The sequence below is a fragment of the Eretmochelys imbricata genome, chromosome 1 (genome assembly GCF_965152235.1).
Source record: "Eretmochelys imbricata isolate rEreImb1 chromosome 1, rEreImb1.hap1, whole genome shotgun sequence".
Classification (NCBI taxonomy): domain Eukaryota; kingdom Metazoa; phylum Chordata; order Testudines; family Cheloniidae; genus Eretmochelys; species Eretmochelys imbricata.
Window position 1 is genome coordinate 270,181,284 of NC_135572.1, and position 23,762 is coordinate 270,205,045.

Here is a 23,762-nt window from a genome sequence, read left to right on the forward strand (position 1 = left end):
TATTTAATGGGTACTAATAATTCTGTTTCATTGCAATCTTTGGTCTCTAGCTTCCAGTGCAAGAAAGTTCACTACCTCCAAGATTTTTGACCTTTTGAGTCAATAGTAGTGACAATTTATGAATGAAAGACCCACCATTCCATTTCCACACATAAAACTGCAATAGCATGAGCACCATTTGCCATTACTGCAGCCTGAGAATATTCCAGCCACTTCCTTTGTTGTCTTCGTTATCTTCAGATCATCATCAATCTGGTCCCCAGTAAGGAAGCTGAAGCCCAGACAAATTCTCAGGCCAAAAACATAAATTTGGCCTTTAGGTTTTTAACTTCTGTGAAAGGGAGGAGGGGAAAAGGATTTCCTTACCTGTGTAAGCTTGCTGCAAATGAGCAGGCAGAGGTGAATGAGACAGTGTTGCTGCATGCTGGGCACCTGGCTGCAAACCCTTCAGTAAATCTGAATGAAATGAAAAGATTGGGGAAAAAAGCAGGAATTCAAATCTAATGTATACAAGAAGGCTGTCATGTTTAAAAACAGCAGCCTCTTATTTTCAGAGCTACGTTGATGGGCACTACATAAATAACTAGATGCACATCAGCACATTCCCATTACTTGTTTTAAGCCATACCCCAAACCTTAAATGAGATATCAAGAATTACATGATAGCACTGTCACATGTGGGATCAAGGGCCAATGGGTTAACATCACCAAAAGCTGGTCCATTCAGCCATGGGTTTATTCAGTACCTGGGCACAGGGCATGTTAGAGATGCAATCCTTCGGACTGTTTCAGTAAACAGAAAGGCCCTATTGCCTCCAATAATAATCCAAGTGGAAAATCTAAAGGCTTTTTCTACACTAGGAGATAATAAATCCTGTCTTGGTCAATATTCTCCCTTGCAGTTAAAAATGGTTCTAGTATCAGAGGCTCTGTGTGAGCTGCTACCGAGGGGAGCATGGCTCTGACCTAGACCAAGTGTCTCTGCATTACCAGTCTTTTGATTAATTGCTTTGTAAAACTTATAGCACAGAAACTACTCTAATAAAACTGTGTTCTCTCTTCTAAAAAGGTGGGACAAACTAATACAAAAAGTAAGTTCAAATCCCATTGTATACTATGAACATGTCAGTGCTGGTCATCATCTTGAAGAAAACTGTGACTAATTTTCAGAATCATACACAATTACAGAATTATATAACACATTATAACACTGTACTTTGCCCAGTCCAACTTTAAAGTAACTCAAGCAATGGTGTTTCCATCACTTCCTTCCCAATTTGAGTTCGCAAGTGGTGAAGTAAGGACGCTGAATTACATTGCAGTGTGAATAACTAGCTTCACTTACTCTGAGCTAGGCTGTGGTGGAAAGCCGCTGAGGTAGATCCCGAGGTGGTTGTTACTCCAGCTGTGTCCGTCCCAAAGCCAAGCAGCTCCAAGGGAAATTGGAAGGGTACAGTCACAGGAACAAGGCCACCCAGCATCCCAAAAGGAGTCAATGGTGCAGATGTCACATTCTGATTGGTTACAGACAGGGGTGATGTCATAAGCGTCAGAGGTGAGGCATTTGCCAGTAATGATGCTCCTGCTGTTGACTGTACAGAGACAGGGGTTACAAATAACAATAAGCAATTTTTTGAAAGTATTACTGTAGCACCTAGGAGCCCTAGTCATGGACCAGGACCCACTGTGCTAGGTGCTGTACAGACACAGAAAAAAAAATCAATCAGTTCCTGATCCAAGGAGTTTACAATCAAAGCCGTACTGAGACAAAACCAAGAACAGAAAGTTAAAAAAATTTAAATAATTGAAATGTTTGTGTTATATCTGGTGTTCCTTAAAATACCAAGCTTAATTCCTTAAAAGTATCTGCTATCAATGTTTGAGTTTTTCCTCACATTCTTGGCTTGTTATATAAGCACAATTTTCAATTTTATAAGATTCAGGCATAATGACATTCTTGTTCATCTCTTGTGATTGCCTTCAGTCTAGGCATAACACCATTTCTTTGCTGGTTGTACATGAGAAGGAGGGTAATCAGAGCTCTAAAGAGGAAATTTCCCATTAATGTTTTGCATTGTTATTTTTAATCTAGTAAGAGTAGCTCTGAATTTTTTGGAGATGTGGAACCTCTTCCCCTTCAAAATATATACTTTAAAAACACTGAGTACACTAGTAGATTTTTTATTTCATAACAAGATGTTTACAATAAGGAGTCCTGAAAACCACAACTATATTTAAAAATGGCTCCATTTCAAGAGATACATGGCACTGCAAATAAGTGGCCATAATCACACTAATGAGAATTTCAGAGGGAAGGCAGAAAAAAAAAAAATCTTGCTCAGAGAAAATATAATCTCTGCATACCAGCTGATATCCAAATTACATTTGTGTTAAGTTCATCTCCAGGATGGAAGCAAGAAGAGCCAGGAATATTCAGAATATTCCAAAATGCATTAATTAGCCTGCCATCTAAATACCAGCAACTGTCCAGCTCATTCACCAATCTTCCTCCTTCACCAAATAATTCTTGTTCATTCAAGAATCAAGGTAAAAAGGAAAAACAAAAACAAAAAACAGGAGAGCCTGTCTGAATGGAAACCAACATGGATATGTAACAGGCATCTGAGTCACAGACACGTACTGAATATAGTACGAGGAAATAGGGTGTTTTCGAATAGTAAACTTGGATTAAATACATAATAGTTTTAAAAGGTGAACTGAGATCACCAAGATGTAGGGGAAATCTCCTTGAATTTTAGTAGAGACTCTGGTAGGAGAAACCAAGTGAGGACAGTTCTTGACAGAATGGTGAAAGCTTCTGCTAACTACATCAACAACAAAACTAAGATGAAGGTGGTTAAAGAAAATACAAAGCAAGCAAGTGGAATGCTAGCATACCTGGTGTCCCAGAAGGACAAAGAAATAAGCCTGATTGTTTATGGAAAGCTTTATTTCTACTAATTCATTCGGACTAGCCTTAACAGTGAAAGATCCTAACTAGATGGAGGCCTACTGCATCCCACAAGAAACAACAAACAGGGATAACAATTGCTTTTCATAAAAGAAAGTACAATTCCTGCTCTGGAGTTGTCAAGGTTCTTTCCCCACTCTGACCTCTAGCGTACAGATTTGGGGACCTGCATGAAAGACCCCCCCTAAGCTTGTTATACCAGCTTAGGTTAAAAACTTCTCCAAGGTACAAACTTTGCCTTGTCTTTGAACAGTATGTTGCCACCACCAAGTGTTTTAAACAAAAAACAGGGAAAGAGACCACTTGGAGACGTCTTCCCCCAAAATATCCCCCCCAAGCCCTACACCCCCTTTCCTGGGGAAGGCTTGATAATAATCCTCACCAATTGGTACAGGTGAACACAGACCCAAACTCTTGGATCTTAAGAACAATGAAAAAAATCAATCAGGTTCTTAAAAGAAGAATTTTAATTAAAGAAAAGATAAAAGAATCACCTGTAAAATCAGGATGGTAAATACCTTACAGGGTAATCAGATTCAAAACATAGAGAATCCCTCTAGGCAAGACCTTAAGTTATAAAAAGACACAAAAACAGGAACATACATTCCCTCCAGCACAGCTTATTTTACAAGCCATTAAACAGAAGAAAATCTAACGCATTTTCTAGCTAGATTACTTACTAACTTTACAGGAGTTGTAAGGCTTGCATTCCTGATCTGTTTCCAGCAAAAGCATCACACAGCCAGCCAGAACCCTTTGTTCCCCCCTCCCCTCCAGATTAGAGAGTATCTTGTCCCCTCATTGGTCATTTTGGGTCAGGTGCCAGCGAGGTTACCTAGCTTCTTAACCCTTTACAGGTGAAAGGGTTTTCCCTCTGGCCAGGAGGGATTTTATAGCACTGTATACAGAAAGGTGGTTACCCTTCCCTTTATGACAGGAGTCTTTAAAAATAACCCATATATCATATGCAAAATCACTTAAGTCAACTGTTTACTGCCTATATAATTATAATCACCAGTTCTCCAAAGACACAGAAGTCATATGATAATTCCCTGCCATTGCACAGGCCTTAGGCATTGGTGCACCTTGGTCCCTCCTATTCTCTGCCTGTGGCACATGGTCTAATTTTGGTTGTTGGCTTTAGTGTGTGAGTGTTGGTGGCCTGTGATATATAGGAGATCAGGCTAGATGATCTGGTGATCCCTTCTGACCTTAAACTTTATGACTCTAATCTCTTCCAACTGTTCTCTTGTGAAATGTCTGAGAAACAGAGCTGAGCTTTCTAGCACATTCAAAAGTAAACAAATCCAGGCTCTGGCAGAGCAAAGGGCAGGGAAGAACATTCTGGGACTGAAGACGTATACAGAGAGAGTTCCAGCTCAAATGCCTCTGATCTCACCTACAGCTGCAAGGTACAATGAAAGAGGTGAACTCTGGTAACTCAGACCCAAGCCATTTACAGCTTTAAAAGGTCAAAACCAACAGCAGCTCATGAAGTAGCAGTAGTAGAACGAGCTACCAACATTAAGCTACACTTAATAATCAGACTGCCATTATTTTGGACTAGCTTCAGCTTTGAAGTGCCAACACTGAAGCGCGGTGGAGAGTAGGCTTTTGGCGGTACATAAGGTGGTGGGCTTTTGGCGGTACATGAGGTTCTCTTTGGACTCCAAAGAGGATTCTTCTCTCGGCAACAATGGTGGAGCGGTACCCACTTCTGCCTCCATATGGTGCTGGGAGTCTGGGGACCAGTGGCATGCCAGAGATAGGGATGCTGGTATCAGGTATGGCTTGCTCCTAGATGGTGCTGGGGGCCCCAGTGCCAGGAAGGTTCCTGATGCACCCTGTTCCCTCCTGCTTCTGGACACTGGAGCTGGTAGGTCCCCCGCTGGGGTTGGCGGAACCAGAAGAGAGGGAAGGTCCCTAGTCACCTGAAAAGCCTGTGGGGTCAATGGCACCATCAGTCCATTAGCACCATGGTGGCTTCCTTGTGTTGATGGAGGGTCCCGCACCAGGCTCAACGCCCTCAGCGTTGGTCCGGGGGTAGAAGAGTGGCCCAGCCTGGGTCTCACTAAACTCTGTTCTCTCCACTTGCCACTCTTCTGCACCAGCAAGTACCCTCTCTTAGTGCACTGCTTCTTATGCTTCTTCCTTAGCACTGGACATGGAGAATGGCAACAGGAAGAGCTCAGTGTCAGGGGAGCACTTCACACCGATGCCAAAGTACTCTGCTCCAAATTGGAGTGGCTTGGCTCTGAGACAGGTCTGAGCGCGGCTTCCACGAGGAGAGCCTTCAGTCTGATGTCCCCGTCTTTCTTGATGCAGGATCTAAAGTCCCAACAGATCAGGTACTTGTCCTTCACACGAGCGTTGCCTAGCCGCCTTAAGCAGTTGGAGTGCGGTTCACTCATGGGCATAGGCTTGCAGCCCAGGGATTGGGGCATGCCGATTCACTGGGGCGAAGATGACCCTCTACAATGGGAACTAATTATTCACACTAAATATATACACTAAAACTACTTGAAACTATATACACTACACTATGACAACCACAAATGTAGAAAAAGTCTGAAAATCACTAGCAAGAAGCCTTTCTGAAGTAAGGAGGATTGTTCCAACTACCACCATGGGTGGTAAGAAGAAACTCCGAGGGTGCGGGGCCAGCAGCACTCCTTATACCAGCGCATAAGTGTGTGGCTCCAGAGGGTGCTACAGCAGCCCAATGGATACTATTAAGGGAAAAATCTCCAGCAATGGTGCACACACCCCTAAGATGGAAGGGACATGAGCAATCACTCAAAGAAGAAAAAGTACTTTTCAAACATGGCTGCTAGGTGCCAACACCACCATTGCCATAGATTTTATGGCCAGGAAGACCATATTTTGATCATCTGTGGTGACGTCCTGCACAACACAGCCCATCCTCCTTTTAGAAGGATATTCTGTCTTGATTTAGTTACTTCAAGCAACAGAGAATCCACCAATGGCTAATTATTCTAACTTAAAATTTTGTGCCTCACTTCAAATCTGAATTTGTCGAGTTTCAACTTCCAGCCATTTGATCTTTTAATGCCTTGTATGCTAGATTAAAAAACCCTCGACTCTCTGAAATCTTCTTCCCATGAAGATAGCTAGATAGCGATCAAGTTATCTGGATCCAACCATCTCTTGGATAACCTAAATGGATTGATCATTAATGTTCCACCATAAAACTGATTTTCCAGACCTTGAATTGTTCTTGTAGCTCTTTTCTGAATCATTTCCAATTTGCCTTTTTTGAAGCATGGACATGGAACTGAACATAGTAGTCCAGTAATGGTCTCACTAATGCCATACATCCCTTCCTACTCTACCCAATATTCCCCTGCGTACATTGCCTTTGCTTTTAAGTAGCTGCACTGCATTGTGAGCTCACATTCAGTTGGTTATCCACCATGACCCTGAAGTCCTTTTCTTCAAGTCACAGTTGCCCAAAATACATTTTCCCATCCTATAAGTGACTTATATTCTTTGGTCCTGCATGGATTTAGCTGCACACATGTTTGAGTAAGCCCAGCTTACTATACAATCCACATTGCTCTAAAGAACTAACCTGTCCCCATTATTTACTGCTCCACTGATTTTAGTGTCATTTACAAACTTTACCCACAATCAAGTTTCCCTCCAGATCATTGATAAAGATATTGAATACTTACTCAAGATAGTTAAATCCAAAGCAGACTGCAGAGTTACAAAGGAATCTCACAAAACTGGGTGACTGGGCAACAACATGGCAGATGAGAAATGCAAAATAATGCACACTGGAAAAAAAATTCCAACTAAACATACAAAACGATGGGATCTAAATTAGCTGTCAACACTCAAAGATCTTGGAGTCATTGTGGCTAGTTCTTTGAAAACATCTGCTGAATGTACAGCGGCAGTCAAAAAAATTAACAGAATGTTAGGAACCACTAGGAAAGGCATAGATAAGACAGAAAATATCAATGCAATTATATAAATCCTTGGTATGCACACTCCTTGAATACTGTGAGCAGTTCTGGTTGTCCCATCCTAAAAAAGATACATTAGAATTGGAAAAAATACTGAAAAGGGCAACAAAAATTATTAGGAGTAGCTTCCATATAAGCTTCCACATAAGGAGAGATTAAAAAGACTGGGACTGGTCACTTTGGAAAAGAGATGATTGAAGGGGGATATGATAGAGGTCTATAAAATCATGAATGGTGTGGACAAAGTGTTATTTACCCCTTAAGTCACCCAACGAAATTAATAAGCGGCAGATTTAAAACAAACCTAACGAAGTACTTTTTCACACAACACACAGTCAACCTGTGGAACTCACTGACAGGGGATGTTGTGAAAGCCAAAAGTAAAACTGGGTTAAAAAACAATTATGTAAGTTTATGGAGGATAGGGCTATCAATGGCTTCTAGCCAAGATGCTCAGGGATGCAACCCTACTCTCTGGGTGTCCCTAAACCTCTGGCTGCTAGAAGCTAGGACTAGACAATGGGATGGATCACTCAAATTGCCCTGTCTTGTTCACTCCCTCTGAAGCTCCTGGCACTGGCCACTGTCGGAAGACAGAATACTGCGCTATATGTACCACTGGTCTGACCCAGTATGGTCATTCTGATGTTCTTGTGCATAGTACTGGACCAAAAACAGATTCCTATGGGACTCCACTAGAATTACTGCCCTTGGTCTCAGATTCCCCATTTTCAATTCCTTTGAGAGCTATCAGTTAACATGTTTTTAATCCATTAAATATGTACAGGATTGATTTTGTATAGTGCAACATTTTTTAATCAGAATGTCAAGTGATATCAAGTCAAATACCATTTAGAAGTCTAAGTTACTTCAACTACCTTTGTCAATCAAGCACCCTGTCTGATCTGATGGATCAATACAGGACTGTGTACATCACTTGGACCACTAAGGACAGAGTTCAAGACAGTTACATAGCTTTTTTCCCCACCTGATCTCAGATTGGTCATACAAGAAAACTTTGATTTTCTCAACAAGAGCTCGGTGGACAAAGGAGACAAAGCCTCCATACTTAATCTGGAGAAGCTAAAATAATCAGAATGATCGCACCCATAAGGCATGAAGGTGTATGAACCACTGTCAACTTTCTGGTATCACTCATGGCTGGTTGGCTGTTTTAAGGGCAGGAGGAGGGTTATAATAAAATATAAACTTTCATTTAAAACAAGTTACTAGCTTCCCTCATTGTAGATAAAACCTTCCCAATGTGAACTGCAATTCTGTCCTGAATCTACAGACAGACAACCACCACCACTGCAAAATGTGATCCCCCTTATTATTCTGAAACCTAGTTGTATTCATCCTTTAAATACTGCTGTAAATGCATCACTGCCAAACATAACACACCTCTACCCAAAGGGCTCATCAACTAAAGGCACAAGTGAAAACAAGAGAGGGGAGGAGACACAGTTAGGGTTTGGCCACGAAGCTCAAATGTTTCACAGAATATATTTTGGCTGTAGTACTTTCTTGATATAGAAGTTGAGGGGAGATTATTGTTTATTAATGGGAAGGGTATTTCAGACCTATGAGGTGGTGCAGAAAGCAGCAAAGAAGGTAGTGGAAGGAGATGAAGACAAAAAAGACGAGGGTAAAATTACTGAGAACCATTAAGGTGAAGAGAAGCTTGAACTTCATACAGGAAAATAGCAGGAAGTAATGCAGAAATTCAAGAAGCAAGAGACATGGTTAAGAAAAGGAAACTGCATTTTAGATTAACTGGAGCAGGAAGATATCAGAGTCTAACAAGCTGGAGAGAAGGTTACAGTAACTATGCGGACATTCAAATGGTCATCATTCACTATTTCACATTTTGGAAAAAAAATCAAGCCAATGTAATTACGCAATATGGCTGTATGTTCATTAATTGGAAAAGACATTCCATAGGAATAAAACTTCCGACCTTCAGCAGGTAATAGTTTAATGGAGAAAGCATCAAGTATGAAATACCTATTCTTCCAGAAACCACAGGTTCATATTCTTACAGTCAACTCAACCAGCCCCTTATCCTTCTGAGACAGATAAATTAAGCGTCAGGCAGTTTACTTTCTGTTGATCTGTAGAGAAAACCTTAATAATCAAGCTCCTGTCTGCTTCATGAGCATTTCAGTAGATTATGTGTATTTTTACATGCATTGTACTTTAACAAAAGTGCATGTGTCGCAGAACTGAAGCCTTTAATACTTTGTGTATATCTGTACACATACATAATACATGCTTTCATTAGTTGGAGTTATATAATGTTGTATATGGTTCTCTTGATTTGTTGTGCAATAAACAGCATGTTTTAAAAAGCGTATCGCTGCCTATGACAGATAGCATATATACCCATCCCCACAACAAGTCATATGTTGTGAAATGCCGCAACTGTTTAACAGAAAGTAAAGAATCTTTCTAGGTGTAACTGTAGGACTAATTTTTGGTTTAGGCAGGCAGAACGTAATTACCCTAATTGGAATTTGGCCAAATAACCAGAGCTATTGTCCCTATTCTTCAAAAAGTAGCATGGAATCTTTAACGGTGATGAGTGGTCAAGTGTTCTATTTTACATCCCATTCAAAAGATGACACTTCTACAGAAATCCAGCACCTCACAACAGGGTACTGTGCTACTGGTACAGTAACAGCTCAGTGGGAAGAATATTATGATTTTTTTTTTTTTTTTTTTAAAAACACAGAAGCCTGGGTATTCTTTAATAAAAATTAATAACTGAATTTTGCTCTTATATAAATGCTTTTCATCTGTAGATCTCAAAGCAATTTACAAAAGGAGGTATCAGGTCTACCCAGCAAGCCAGTGGCAGAACCGGAAATGGAACACAAGTCCCAGTTTAGTGTTTTATCCACTAGACCACACAGTCTCCCAGAAATGAGTTGTTGGATCTCCTCTTTGGAAGTTTTTAATGCAAGTTCTGATCAGGTACGACCATTGTGGTTTACATCTGAGGAGATTACAGCATCAGATGGAAGGGGTAAAGGCCATACGGGAAAACTAAGCAAAAAAAATCATACAGCCCCAGCAAGCCCAAGTGTTCTACTACAACTAGAATGCATAAGTCAGAATAAATCACTGAGAACAATAAGGGAAAATGTCAGTTTCAAGCTTGCAAGAGGATGACTAAACAGAAAGAATAAAGCTATTTTGAAAGCTGGGAGAAGGATCTTAGTGCACCTTAAAAAATTCAAATAAACTGCTGCTTTAGGTTCTACGGATATGTCGTTAAAACACAACAAACTTTCTCAGAGCTCTCTGATCAATACCATGGGTACACAATGGCAGTTCGTTTAAAAGGATTTCTTTGTTCACACTTTCAGAACAGACTTGGACAGCTGGCTTGCTGGCTGGTTTGTAAGCGCTACAAGTTTATGCTGGCTTGATGAGTTAATGAATAAGAGGAGGTTATTTACCTGTAACTGGAGGTTCTTTGAGATGTGTGGTCCCTATTTGTATTCCAACCATGGATGCGTGTGCAGGCCATGCACTGGAGGGTTTTTGTAGCAGTGTCCGCTGACCCATACGTCGTGTGTCTCCTTGTGCTCCCAGCCGAGGTTATAACAGGCCGTGCAGGTCGATGCCTGTCGAGCAGTTATTGGAATACAAATAGGGACCACGCATCTTGATGAACCTCCAGTTACAGGTAAGTAACCTCTTCAAGTAGTGGTCCTTGTATTTATTCCAATCGTGGATGAGTAGCGAGCAGTAATCAGTATGGAGGTGGATACATGGATGCAGAAGGAAACGCTGTTTGCAGTACAGTACAGCACACAGCAGCGTCCACAGCCATCCACTGTGTCCTCCTCCAAAAAACAACAAGCCATATGGGTTGACGCCTCTCCAGTTCCCTCTTACCGCCACATGGCTGGAGTCAGAACCGCTGTTCCTCTGCGATCTTAGTGTTTACGCAAAGAGAACTTTTATTCTACCTCCTATATAGTTCTTTGTTGTTTTTCGTAGTGTGTAGATAGTTATAGTTTTCACTGGTTGGAATCTGATCTCCTTCTCCTCCCATGGACTGTGCCTTCCAGTCCTGGGTTTAAGAACTGTTTTTCCTACCCTCACTCATTCTCTATGAATGACAAGCACCAACACTGTCTCTACTGCCTCAGAGAAGCCCATATTGCTGTTCGCTTTTCCCGCCGGAGAGCCTGGAGGTGCTTTCTGAAGTGAAGTTGTCGCACCTCCACAGCCATAGCCAGAACTAAAACATTCTTGGAATTTCTAAAATTAAAGATTACAATTTCTTAATTTTTTTTTTTTTAAAGATACTCTAATTCAAACAGGAATTAATTCAGGGAAGTCCTACTATGGCCAGACTAGATTATCACAATAGTCCTTTCTGGCCTTATCTATGAACCATAATCCTCTAATTCAGTGGATGGCCCCAGCATCACATCCCCTTCCTTGGTGGGGGTACCACATAGGGCAGGTGCTCCCTCAACTCCTCAATCAGGAAGAAAAAAAATGGGCCAGACTCCCCCATAAACCTCCAAATCCAGCATATGGTGCCTGTAAATCCCTTCTTACTGTGGCATAAACAAATTTATCTTGCTGCCAACTAATAAAGTGAGATCTGTAAGTGCTACAAGTCTTCAGCATTGCAGCACAGATTTAGGGTTCAAAGGATGCTGATGATGCTTTATGAAGGAGGCCATTACAGATGTACACAATATATCTGTTTTTACTTTTTTCTTAAAAAAACAAACAAACAAACAAAACCCTAGGACACTACATACAAAAAGCCATGTTAAAGGAATATTATTTAGGTTGCAAAGTCAAGCTCTCAAGAAGTGAGAAAAAGTCAAATGTATGGTTGTCTACTATGCAACTTTAAGTCAGCACAGTTGTGCATATGCATTACGATACAGTGTTTAATTACACGATCACAAGGTCTATTATTTCCTACTTTCTTCAGTTCTTCTGTGCAGCAGGGATAGTAGAGGAAAGATGTGTCCCATGAATTTGGCACACAGAGTTGTAAAAGCATAAACAATAGCCTATGGATAAGAGTGTGGAGAACCATATGCTAACAAAAGGTAGTTATTTACACTCCAGCTTTACTCAAATGTTAACCTGAGAACTGAAAATCTCAGACCTGAAGAGACGATTAATCTGAGAATCTGTTTTGCCCAAACCTGCCAATAACCTAATTATTCCTACTAAGTGGAACAGAATACTCTGGAAATTGTAAATTCTCTTCCCTGGTTAGTGGTACCAGAGCTTCCGCAAGTCTGGCCAGGGCATATTTTCAAACTATCTCATATGAGCAACTATGAAGCGTTGTTTTTATTCATGTACAACCAAATCTTGCCCAAGCCCTTTTTACTTAGTTCATTTCCAGGATGTGTACACACTCCTGGGCTTTCATACGCCTTCTGAAAGTATTCCATAGCATGAATATTAAAATTATGCTGGTTATCCATCAATTTAACAGAGGTCATACTTGTTATTCTAACCCTACACAACTTAATTCTCATTGTACAAATCAATCCTGGAAGAGTGGCTAGTAGATGTACTAGACACCCTTCTTTATCAGTGCCATTACAATAAAGGAAATCAAACACAGAAGGAATGGCCTCAGTTCACCAATGCTTAATTCCACTGCAATCTCCAGAAATACCATTAAGTAGTTGTAGTCCACAAAATCTAATATATCTCTTCTCAGTATTCCAGAGAAGACAAAATCTGCTCCATTACACCACAGACGTGCCAATCTATGTTGTGCTGAAAATTCCTTCCCTCCTGAACCCTAAGGTCAGCTGGAACCCTGCCCCTGTGAGGAAGCATCCTTTTCACCAGTGTGAAACCATTTCAGCATATGCATTAGAAAGATTTAGTGAAAACATGTTCACGACCAATATTCAATCACATTTATGAGAAAGGATAGTGACAAAAAGAAACTTCAAAGTAAATCACATTATGAGTCCCACAATTAAGTCTCATTAGATACATACCTGCACGCTGGCTGCTACAACTGGAGACCCTGAGGCAGAAGATGGCCTGTGTGGCGTTGACAATTGTTTAGTAGCACCCTGTGTTCCACTTCCTGCTCCCCCAGAGAGACTAGTCCTACTTGTTCCGCTTGAATTAGGGTTACTGCCCCTGCTGGCAGGTACATTCATTCCGACTCCACTCAAGTTATTTTTGCCAATAGTCCCAGAGGGAGAAGAGTTGGGCAACTTTGAAGAGGCCTGAGGGTTCTTTGCAGGCTGAAGGCCTGTGGTGCGACTAGAGGGCAGCAAATTCATTGTTGGAGACTGCCTGCTGATATTTACTCCGCTGGGCTGTTTATGAAGGGGGCTGCTACTGGAGTGACTACTCTGGGATACTAGTGCATTTGAACTGGAAGAAGTGTGTGATGTTGTGGGCCTGGAGGATGAGGTTGATTTAGATGGAAATTTAGATGATGCTGTGGGCTTGGGTGTGACAGAGGGTTTGGATGCTGTGGACTTGGGAGAGGCAGCAGGTTTAGGAGAGGCAGCCATGGAGAAGGGAGGCTTGAAACCCTGGGAAGAACCCTGCGACACCATAGTCTTGGCAAAACAGTTACTAGAGGTAGAGGTGCTGGATGTTGTCCGAGAAACTAGAGGGTGGGATACTTGAGAACCACTTCCAGATGAGGGGTTAGACAAAGGAAGGCGGTACATTACTGGCTTATCTGGACTCTTGATGACTGGGGATGAACAGGAGAGTTTGGGATTGCTACTCAGTTTCACCACTGGATTGGTCTGTGACTTACTAATAGTTGCTTGCAGAGGAGACACATATTTCTGTTGGACAGCTGAATGCTGGTGCATCTTTGTCACTTGTAATGTTGAGGAAGAACCACCTTGGCCCTCTGAAGAGGATACCACGATAGCAGCATCCTTGCACTTCTGAGAGGAGGAGGAAGTAACTGCTTGGGCCTTGGAGGAGGAAGAAATATGGGTCTGCGAAGAGGAAGCAGCTTGGATCTGGCTTGACCTCTGTAGTCCTTGCTGAAGTAGTTTGGCTGGCAAAGGTTCCAAGGAAACCTTGGGGTTTTGAATTGAAGAGCCAGCAATAAGGCCTGAAGAGATGCCCGTGTGAACTAAGTCCTGGGGCTTCTTTGGTACTGGTCCTGTGTGACCAGCGATAAGACTGGATGAATGTGGAGTCTGAGCTGGCTCTACCTTCTTTGAAGTTGCTAGAGGCAATTTACTCATGATGCTTGCTAGTTTCTCTTCTCTCAGCCCAGGGCGAGGTCTTGAGGTTGGTGTGTCTATGGTGGACCCCACGGGCAAGATCTTGGCTCCATTGTTGATAACTGCCAAAGCATCAGATATAGAATCCAGAGAAGGTGGGTGGAAAGAGAGGTCTTCATCCAGTGAGTCATCCAAACAGATGGTCTCTGGAGCTGATGTACAGATAGAGCTAGCTACTGTACTGATAGGTGCGCTGGAATTCAGTGTAGTAACACAAGCTGAAGTCACCAAAGATGTACAGGCTTTCTGCTCTTTCTTTGGACTGGAGTCCTGGTAGGGGGTTGGGGGTATGGGATAAAAATATAGAAAAACAATAGGAAGTCACAATGCCCTCTCCAAAGCAGATCAACATAACTTTATTTAGCAATGCTATCATTCTGCAAATCCAGAAGCAAAGCTCTATTGTTGTATTTTTCCTTTAAAGATTTCCTTTAACGCATTATCTGATACCTAGATGCTGCAGTACAGAATACCTTGTTCACCAGGTAATAGGGTACGGGAAGGGGAAAACATAATATTCAGTTATGAGGAACAGGTATTATGCTCTGCAAGCGATCATATTAAGAACACTGAATGTAAAAATGTGAGTTAAGTGGTAAGGCATTGGGAATGGCCTCCATGCCATCTTGATGCAAAATCCCAGATAATGACCATGCTATGAACAGGATCCAAGATCCTCGAAAAGTATTTAGGTGCCTAACTCCCATTGATTACAATGGGAGTTAGGTACCTAAATACTTTTCGAGGACCTGGGTCAGAGTTTGTAGGAGACCTATAAAGAAACTGACATTTAGAATATGTAAGGCACTCACCCCTTAATATCTAGACATCAATAAGGTTACACATTATGGCATACTGTCCCACCTTTCTCTGCCTGCATGACTGAACACACACAGGAAGAGATGGTGCAGCAAGGAAGTGGTTCTAGAATGCAACATTTTAAAATGGGTAGTTTCAGTCAAATTCAGTCCTGTGTACATAATGTAACAAAGTGACAACATGATCTACTGTACCAGGCCGACATATTCCTGGAGTACGTTAGCAGTATACTCAGTGTTGCTCACAGGAACAAGACCTAGAGCTGTAGTTCCACTTGGAATATGAAAGAGTAAACTGTATTATAGAGGCTTACAGAGCTAGTCTTCAGTATGCTGAAAGTTAAGGCAAATCTGAGCTACAAACATAACTACAATGGAACTCAGATGAAATACAGTCAAGCCTAGTTAGAGGCTACATCAGCTTACTACACTGAACTTGTCCACCCAAATATGCAAAATTTTCCAGTGCTACGACCTAATTTAAGACGAAAATGAATTCACCAAAGCACATGCATTTTTAAAAAATTTGTAATACTTTAACGCATTTAGTACCTTCTTACAGCCCATTTGAAATGGCTTTATAACTTAAAATTACAATAAAGCCAAATGGTATATTACCCACTTTAAAGCCTATGGCATAAGTCTCTAAAGTGAGTAACTGCATGTGGTGCCACCATATGCAATTAAGTGCTGTTTGAAACAAGTAACCAGTGATTTTTAATTGATATAAAACAGGATCATTAGCAATATATTCATGATAAATGGTTTAGTATGTGAACAAAGATTGCATTGTGCAAACTGATGTTAACTGGATTCCACCACATTTCCTCCTTGTCAACAGAGCCATTAAGCCAAACACTTGAGAGGCCACAACGAACAGGAGGCAGATTTTTTAAAAATGTGCATCTGCTCTTTTAGGGAGGTTACCAAATGGGTCCACTCAAAGAACCTGGATCAAGTGTGTGATAAAAAGAGCTGGTCAAAAAATGGAATTTCTAGCCCATAGGAAATTCTGAGATTCCAAAATTTGATTTAATCCCAAATTGGGATGAAAAGTTGAAATCTCAGTATTTTTTGAGAAATGAAATATTCTGAAATATTTCAGTTTGATCTTACTGAAATTATACATTTCATTTTTACTTTGTTTTGACTTTCATGTATAATTTATGTCAAAACAGACTTTGTTATATAATTCATAACATAATAAGTTGAAACAAAATTTTGACCTTAATGTTAAGTTTCATTTTCTGTAGAAAATTTCGACAAAATCAGTGTTCCCATGAAACATTTTGATTTCATGAAGTCAGCATTTTCTGACGGAAAACTGTTCCCTTGGAAAGTTTTCAACCAGTTCTAGTGATTTAGCTATGGAAAAAGGATTTTTTTTTTTTTAAACATGCACCATGTTCAACATCACTTCCTGAACATTTGTATGGGTGGCTGCAATATTTACCTTCACTTTGGGTTTAGGTGCCAGAATCACCTTCTTCTTTGCCCTAAAGCAGAGGAGAGAGAGAGAGACACACACACAAACAAATCAAGAGAAAAGACAGAGGGTTAGTCATTCTAATTCTAAAAGACATAATCATCAGAGCAGCAAGTTCATAGGACCACAGAAGACTGTTCCTCCCCCAATCTAAACTGCAAAAGTCCCTGAGACAAAAGTTCAGTTAAGGATGGGACGGAATGGGCAAAAAGGAGGAAGTAGAGATGATATGTAGTGCAATATCATGCTTGTCATGCTTCCCTGTGCTTCCTTAGATACATCTGATATGCTTGCTGACTATTAATTCTGCCTCATAAATACCAAGTTAAAAGAGACTCATTTTGCCCTTTTGAGGCAGAGAATATTTTTATTCCAAATTATAATAGAGACTACACAGTTTAATGTAAACTCATATTTCAGCCTATTTCAGTCACAACTGTGTTTGCCTACTTGGTAGCAGGTATAACTTTGTGCAATCTGGAGTGATCTATGATAGTTACACCCGTAGCTGAATGCCTGTACTGCTCCACAGGTGTGGCAGTTGGGAGAAGTAATTGACCAACGTGCAATCTTCCTCACACGATCAAGGAAACTGTTCCATGCAAATTAGATATACAGTAAAGGTGGCGATTGGTTGAGTTATCACTGATATCACAATGGTCTAGAACTCTTGATGTGGCATAGATACATGCTTTGCTGTTACATGAGTTTAGTTGTAAGTCAAAATGACTGAAAACTTGTGAATTGGATGGTAATAGACTGCAAGTCCTAATGATGATTGAACCTGGTGATAATCTGAATAAAAAGAACTCTCAAACATGCTTGTAGCAGTTTCTGTCACTTTATATTGTCACTTTGAAGCCTAATGTCCGAGTCAACCATGAAATCTTATTACATAGATAAAAGTGCCTCATACACCTGTTATTAGATTTGAGAACAACCTATGGCATCTGGGTGCCCTGAATGTTTTCACATCTGTATTTTGTTATCAAACCATACAGGAAAAATAAATATTAAAAAGGACAAAAGAGCAATAAAGACTGAACTTCTGTCTGATTAGCTTATAAAATGGCAAAATGTCGATAATTAACTTTTGGAACTCTGTGATATTATTGAGGCAACCAGTTTAGTAAGATGCAAAAAAGTTTAAACATTTAAATGAATATGAATAGCATCTGCCGTTATACCAGCTCGAACAACAATAAGGGCTAACAATCCTCAGCTGCAAAGTCTGAGGAGTACCATACTCCCACCTGCATCCTCCTCCACACACATACCTTTGCCCTTCCATTTCCTCAAAAGTATTAAATAGTTTAGTGCATTGTACTGTTTTTATGCCCTGCTCTGAAACAGGATACTATACTTGATGGACCATTAGTCTGTTATTTGTAAGATTAACATATAATTTATTTATTTATTTTTGCTTATTACAGGAGTTACAATTTGCTTGGTGTTCAAAGTTATAAATGACTATTCCAGTTCTGTCTGAACTACAATGAGTTCTCACAGACAAGAGCAGCAGTGTTTGAGGGCTAGGGAAGGTAGAGTTTCACTCAAATCAGAGTGGATATCTTAGTAGATGTGTTTTTGTGGAGTGGAGTGGAGTGAAGAGAGAAAGAGTGAAAGAAATGCCCACATGCTATAATACCTATTTGCCAAGGGTGGTGTGAAGTTTAGGATTCATAAATCACTTTGAAATCCTTGGATGAAAGGCGTTATACCAGTATTAATATCTGTTTCAGCTGTTTAACCACTTCACACTTGAATTACGCAAACCACAGTGCCTCAAGAACACCAAAGTCATAGGTCAGAGAGTTAAATCATTAAAAGACAAAATCCCATTGTATTCTAAAGCTCCTCAAGCAAAACAAACGAACAGCAGGAGCTAGAAGCAGTGAAAATAAGCCAGAATCAGTCTGAACTCCTAAGGAATAGAGCAACACACAAGGCTCGCCACAGCTACCCAGACAACTGAAGCACAAGGAAGGGATACCAGCAGGTGCCAGCTTTGTACTCACGGAGCAGAAGTGAGATGATTGTGAACACTTCGGCTTTCTTTAAAGAGCATCCTGAAAGAGAGGGAGGGAGAAAGAGAAAGACATACAGTGATTCTACATGAGCAACTATGACATGGTTACTAGCAACTCATCTACTACTGGATTTTCAGATAGGCCATTTGTTTATCTGCCCCCTAAGCACGAAACAAGCAATTTATTTGTACAGTTGTCTTGGTATAGTTAAAAACAAACAGTCATCCATGAACGGAAGAATGCTGCAAAACAGATTATAATTCACATTCGATATAGATAACTACTGAGCTGGCAGAAAGCAATGTAGACAAATATTACCTTCAATGGGATAGAAGTATTGTATTTTAAAATGTCCCCCTCCCCTTGCCAAAGCTCTCAGTGCAACGTACAACCAAAAAATCCCATCAATACTTCAACACATTGTAATGGGGTAACACCATGGTCCTTGAATAAAATTAATTTTTGGCACTGCAAGGGTCTACACACCATAGTTTCCTTACCATGGGGGAGGAGGAAAGCAGAATCCAAAAGACATGCTAGCTCCCAAACATCTCAGCATCATGTACAGAATACCAAAAAATTGCTACTCACAATTACATCACTTAGGCTGCTTCGACATGGTCAAAAATTCACCAATGGAATCAACAAGTGCAGCTCTACCAATGAGAGCAACAGTGGATGTTTTAATGTAGATAGGGTTCAGGTGTTATTACCTTGTCATCAGATCCTACTCTGAGATGGGTTGAACAACATGGTGGTAAAAATGCCTACATGCTGTCTACACTAGAACTTCCACTGATGCTACCATTGATGGAGCTGCATCAGCGGTGAATTACAGTCCCTCCTCCTTCCCGTCCCGTCCCCCCAGGCAAGGCATTTACACTAGGATAACGAAGCATTCTTCTGTATGGCTTCTATCAGGCAACTCACCCACCATTTCACCTAATCCTCAACAGCTGTCTAGAGCTGTGTGTGTAGAGGCACACCACAGCAGAAAAACATGTTTCCTAGTACATATGAAGCATTGTAGCATGAGGCAGGTCCAAGAGCAGATCATCATACATCCCATAAGAAAACTCAAATCCCATACAAAAACTCACCCAAGTGTCTTTTCGTTACAACTCCAAACCCCTTCCCTTCCTCAATTCCATTGTTAATTCTTTTGACTCCATTCTCTCGGCTGCTCTCTAGTCCTATGCTCCCTTTTACTTCCATCAATTTTACCAGTCTTCAACCTTGTCTCACATCCCACCTACTGTTCCTGCTCCCAAGCCACTGAACGCCTATAAAGAAAATCCAGGGAGAATATGAACGTCCTCCTCTACAAATTTGTTTTGTTCTGCTTAATTACTGCTATCGTATTCAAACAGTTTTATCTCTCCTCATTCTCCTTCCTGTGCACTTTCTTTACCTTAAGATCCTTTCCTCAACTGAGACACACCAACCACCATCAACCTGGAATCTGGGGTGGAAATTACAACGTTCTCAAGACGCAAAGTAATGGGTCTATATTAAAGGAACTGAAATTAGAGGCAATACTCAAATGACAGGGCAGCATAAATTCTAAAGCAAAAAATGAACTGGAAATATTGAATTTTCTGAACAAAAATACTGTGCTCAACAATATATAAAAGTTTAAGCTAACGAGAACATTCAGTTTAAGACACTCAAAAAGAACTCTATGCAGTTCAAAGAACATGCACAGGCTGCAGCAGGGCTCCCATAACAGCTATGCTAGTACACTCAGCAAAAGCTAACTGCAAAATCCCCTCCAAGAAAGATGAAAGCCTCACAACAATGAAAAAAAACACTTTCTCCACCCCCCACCCACAACATACAATGGGGGTAGGGATGGTGGGGTTTCCAGATGAAGAAAAAAAGCTATCAGTAAACTGAATGTTTATCAAGTATATTTTACATTCATATAATGCCTTTCATCCTGAAGGATCCCAAAGCACTTCATCTATACACATGCACACCAATGAAATATAACCCCTGTGGGGGAGAAAGGCAGATGGCATATAAACACAGCACATCACATGACAGTGGGAGCGGGTAGGGGAGCGGTGACAGGTTTTGGCCAGTGACACTGGGGCAACCTACTAACCAAATGCCAGGAGATCTTTAGTGTCCAGGCAGAATAGACGAAACATTGATTTGAATGTTTCCTCTGACAGTCTCCCTGAAGCAGTAAACTACATGGAATTCAATGTATTATTTAGTTCATAAGAGCAAAGAACTGAGCTGAACCTGTCATTCCACAGAATCTAGATATTTCCGACCTCTTGTTTATATCCTCAAACCATTCTCATCTGGAATGTTACATGCTTATCCATCTATCCATGATTCAACATAAAGTGCCTCATTAATTTTCAGTTTATACAGTTCCTGCCATTGAACAAACACCAATCCAAAGCCAAAAAATGGCATAAATAATGGAACATACCAAGTATAATTACAAACACATCAAATAGGCAGGCTGGTTAATAAAAGAGATACTCCACATGTTAAGTGCTAATTGCTTATTTACACCACAGTATATGGTTTGTAAGAGGTCATCTTCACCATTGTCAGACAACAGGAACCCTCCCCCCCCCACTTCTTCCTTCCTATGTACACCTTTAGATTAAAAGGTTCCATGGACAGCTTTCTGAATATAAAGGACTACAAAGTACTCTCCTTGGAGTCTGCTGATGCCCATTCTTACTTAAAGAAAAAAGTTTCTGTAAAAAGTTATATTGAAATTTCTTCCTCTTCCTAGTCACTATGTATAGCCTTGCCAATATTCCAGAAATTGTACAGATAGATATTTATCTTCCAGGGCAGTAGCAAATTGCACAATTTTATCTCCTACACAGCTGAATCAAATTTTTGTTGGCACAAATTTGTTTACTATACCCATTAGAATATACTATAGCTTGACTGCTGACCAGTCCATCAGATGTAGTAAAAAATCTCCGGCCAGCATCACCCCAAAACCTTATTTGCATGCACCCTCCTCTCCCCCTAAAATTATATTTTATAGCTCAATTAACTGAAATGCAAGCCAATCAGAATGTTATGCATCAAAAATGGTACAACATTCAAAAGTCAAGCTGTCACACCAGTATGAATCACACATAATAAAGATCAAGTCTACATCAGTTATTCTTTTTCTTATAATGTCACTGCAATGGAACATGCGTTACAAGATCAATTTCTCCTGTTTTGCCTTAGCTTCTCTTCCACGGACTGGTAAGTATAGCATGCAACTGGGAGTCAAGAGACTTAAGTTCTCTTCTTGTCTCTTTCACTGGCTTGCTGCAAAACCTTTGGCAAGTCACTTAGCATTTCTGTGCCTCAGTTTCCCCATCAATAAAATATGGGGATTGCCTATTTCACAAGGGTGCTTATTAATGTTTAGAAAACAGATTTTTGGACAGAAATACAAGTGCATTCCCATAAGGACAGCCATATATACCTGTCTTTGGATCTTGTCTATTTTGGGTATTTGGTCATCTTGCTGAACTGCATTACAACCTCACATTTCAGTGAAGGAGCTATGCCACACCAGAGTATTTTCATTCCTCTACGGCCCCTCAGACTGATGGACTGTTTCCTGCTAACTGGTGTAAAGAAATGCTCAACTTTCCCTTATAGGAGTGTTGGAAGAAATCGATCAGCTCAGCAACTGCTATTATCATCCGTGTTAACTGGCTTTAGACATATAAACTTGGCTGCCTCTTATGCTCAGAGACCACCATGGTTCCATCTGTGGGAGCTGAAGCAGCTGGGGGCAGAGATTAGAGATGATGGCAGGGAAGCATCCTGAAGTCAGATTATTTCCTGTACAAGGAATTCATGGGGTATACATAAAAGATAGGACTGAACAAAAATGATCTTTATCCTCAGAGACAGACACACCATGAACTCTTGTGTCTAGTTAGTGGTTCCTACAGTCAAGTATGCTATGTTCTTTGTAGATAGGACTGGCTTCAGGCTGGTCTTTCTGTATTCTCTGATTGCATCATTTCTTCCTGTCTCAGAGTAGCAGCCATGTTAGTCTGTATTCACAAAAAGAAAAGGAGTACTTGTGGCACCTTAGAGACTAACAAATTTATTTGAGCATAAGCTTTTGTGAGCTACAGCTCACTTCATCGGATGCATTTTCCACTGACTGCATCCGATGAAGTGAGCTGTAGCTCACGAAAGCTTATGCTCAAATAAATTTGTTAGTCTCTAAGGTGCCACAAGTACTCCATTTTTTCCTGTGTACATGTTGAGAAGCTGGGGATACCTGTGGTCTTCTGGGCTCATTAAGACTTACCATTGAGAACTATGACCATCATTCAACCTGCCTAGCTATAGCAAATAGTCTGAATATGATACCATCATCAACAAAATGCTTAACTACGGGTGCTGGTCACCCTCAAACACATGGAGGCCCACCCCCTCCTCAAAAGGGTACCATTTGATGCTGGAGTGACAGTCAACCACCCAATCTGATTTGTCTATTTTGGCTGTTGAGAAAACAGCTATTCAGGTTTATAGGTAAACTTAAAATTAACAACCTGGGTAGATTGGTCCATTCTTTTTCTGGAACTGAAACCATGATTGAGAGTATTCTGCTGGTTTTAGAGCAGGGTTAGATGGGCATGCTGGACCTCTCAGCAATTTTGATATGACTGAAAGTAGGCTGTTTGGTGACTAAATCTTTGTTGATGTGTTCTAAAACTACCCAGGAGTGGGTGCAGGTCATATTTAATAGTGATGGAAAACTGTCATGTCTGATTTGATAGGACACATCCCTGATGTATATCACATATCTTCCACATTTTTCAGTATACATGAGCTCTCTTGGTGAAATAGCCTCTAAATGCAGGATACAATTGGGTCAGCATGTGGATATATAATTATGTATGTCTTTCTCTGTAGACTCAGCAAGCTATTTTTCTGTCACGTAATTACCAGATGAATAAATAAAACTGCTTAGTCCTTAACTCTGATAAAACAGAAATCTTGTTGTTGGGAAGAAGTAATTGAGATGAGACGACTCTTCTCCTATGTAGCCCCACTTGTTGAGACCACTCATCTGGAGGTAGTAAGATTAAAAATCTTGAAGACACTTTTCAAACATTCATTGCATCGAAAGCCATATGTCAGAAGTGGTACAATGTTTTCAGTAGCAAAGTTTGCACAGGTTTCGCTT

At 40.6% G+C, this 23,762-nt stretch overlaps 1 protein-coding gene across 1 annotated transcript in view; it reads right to left on the reverse strand.

Annotated features, from left to right (window-relative positions):
• Positions 1-23,762, reverse strand: part of UBN2 (ubinuclein 2) — a 99,922-nt gene that overhangs the window by 11,119 nt on the left and 65,041 nt on the right. Inside the window, exons 12-16 of the mRNA XM_077831168.1 lie at positions 18,563-18,613; positions 16,512-16,554; positions 12,972-14,510; positions 1,346-1,592; positions 367-456 (exon numbers count right to left, since the gene is read on the reverse strand). Of these exons, the coding sequence (XP_077687294.1) occupies positions 367-456; positions 1,346-1,592; positions 12,972-14,510; positions 16,512-16,554; positions 18,563-18,613 (1,970 nt within the window). The remainder of the gene's footprint in view (positions 1-366; positions 457-1,345; positions 1,593-12,971; positions 14,511-16,511; positions 16,555-18,562; positions 18,614-23,762) is intronic.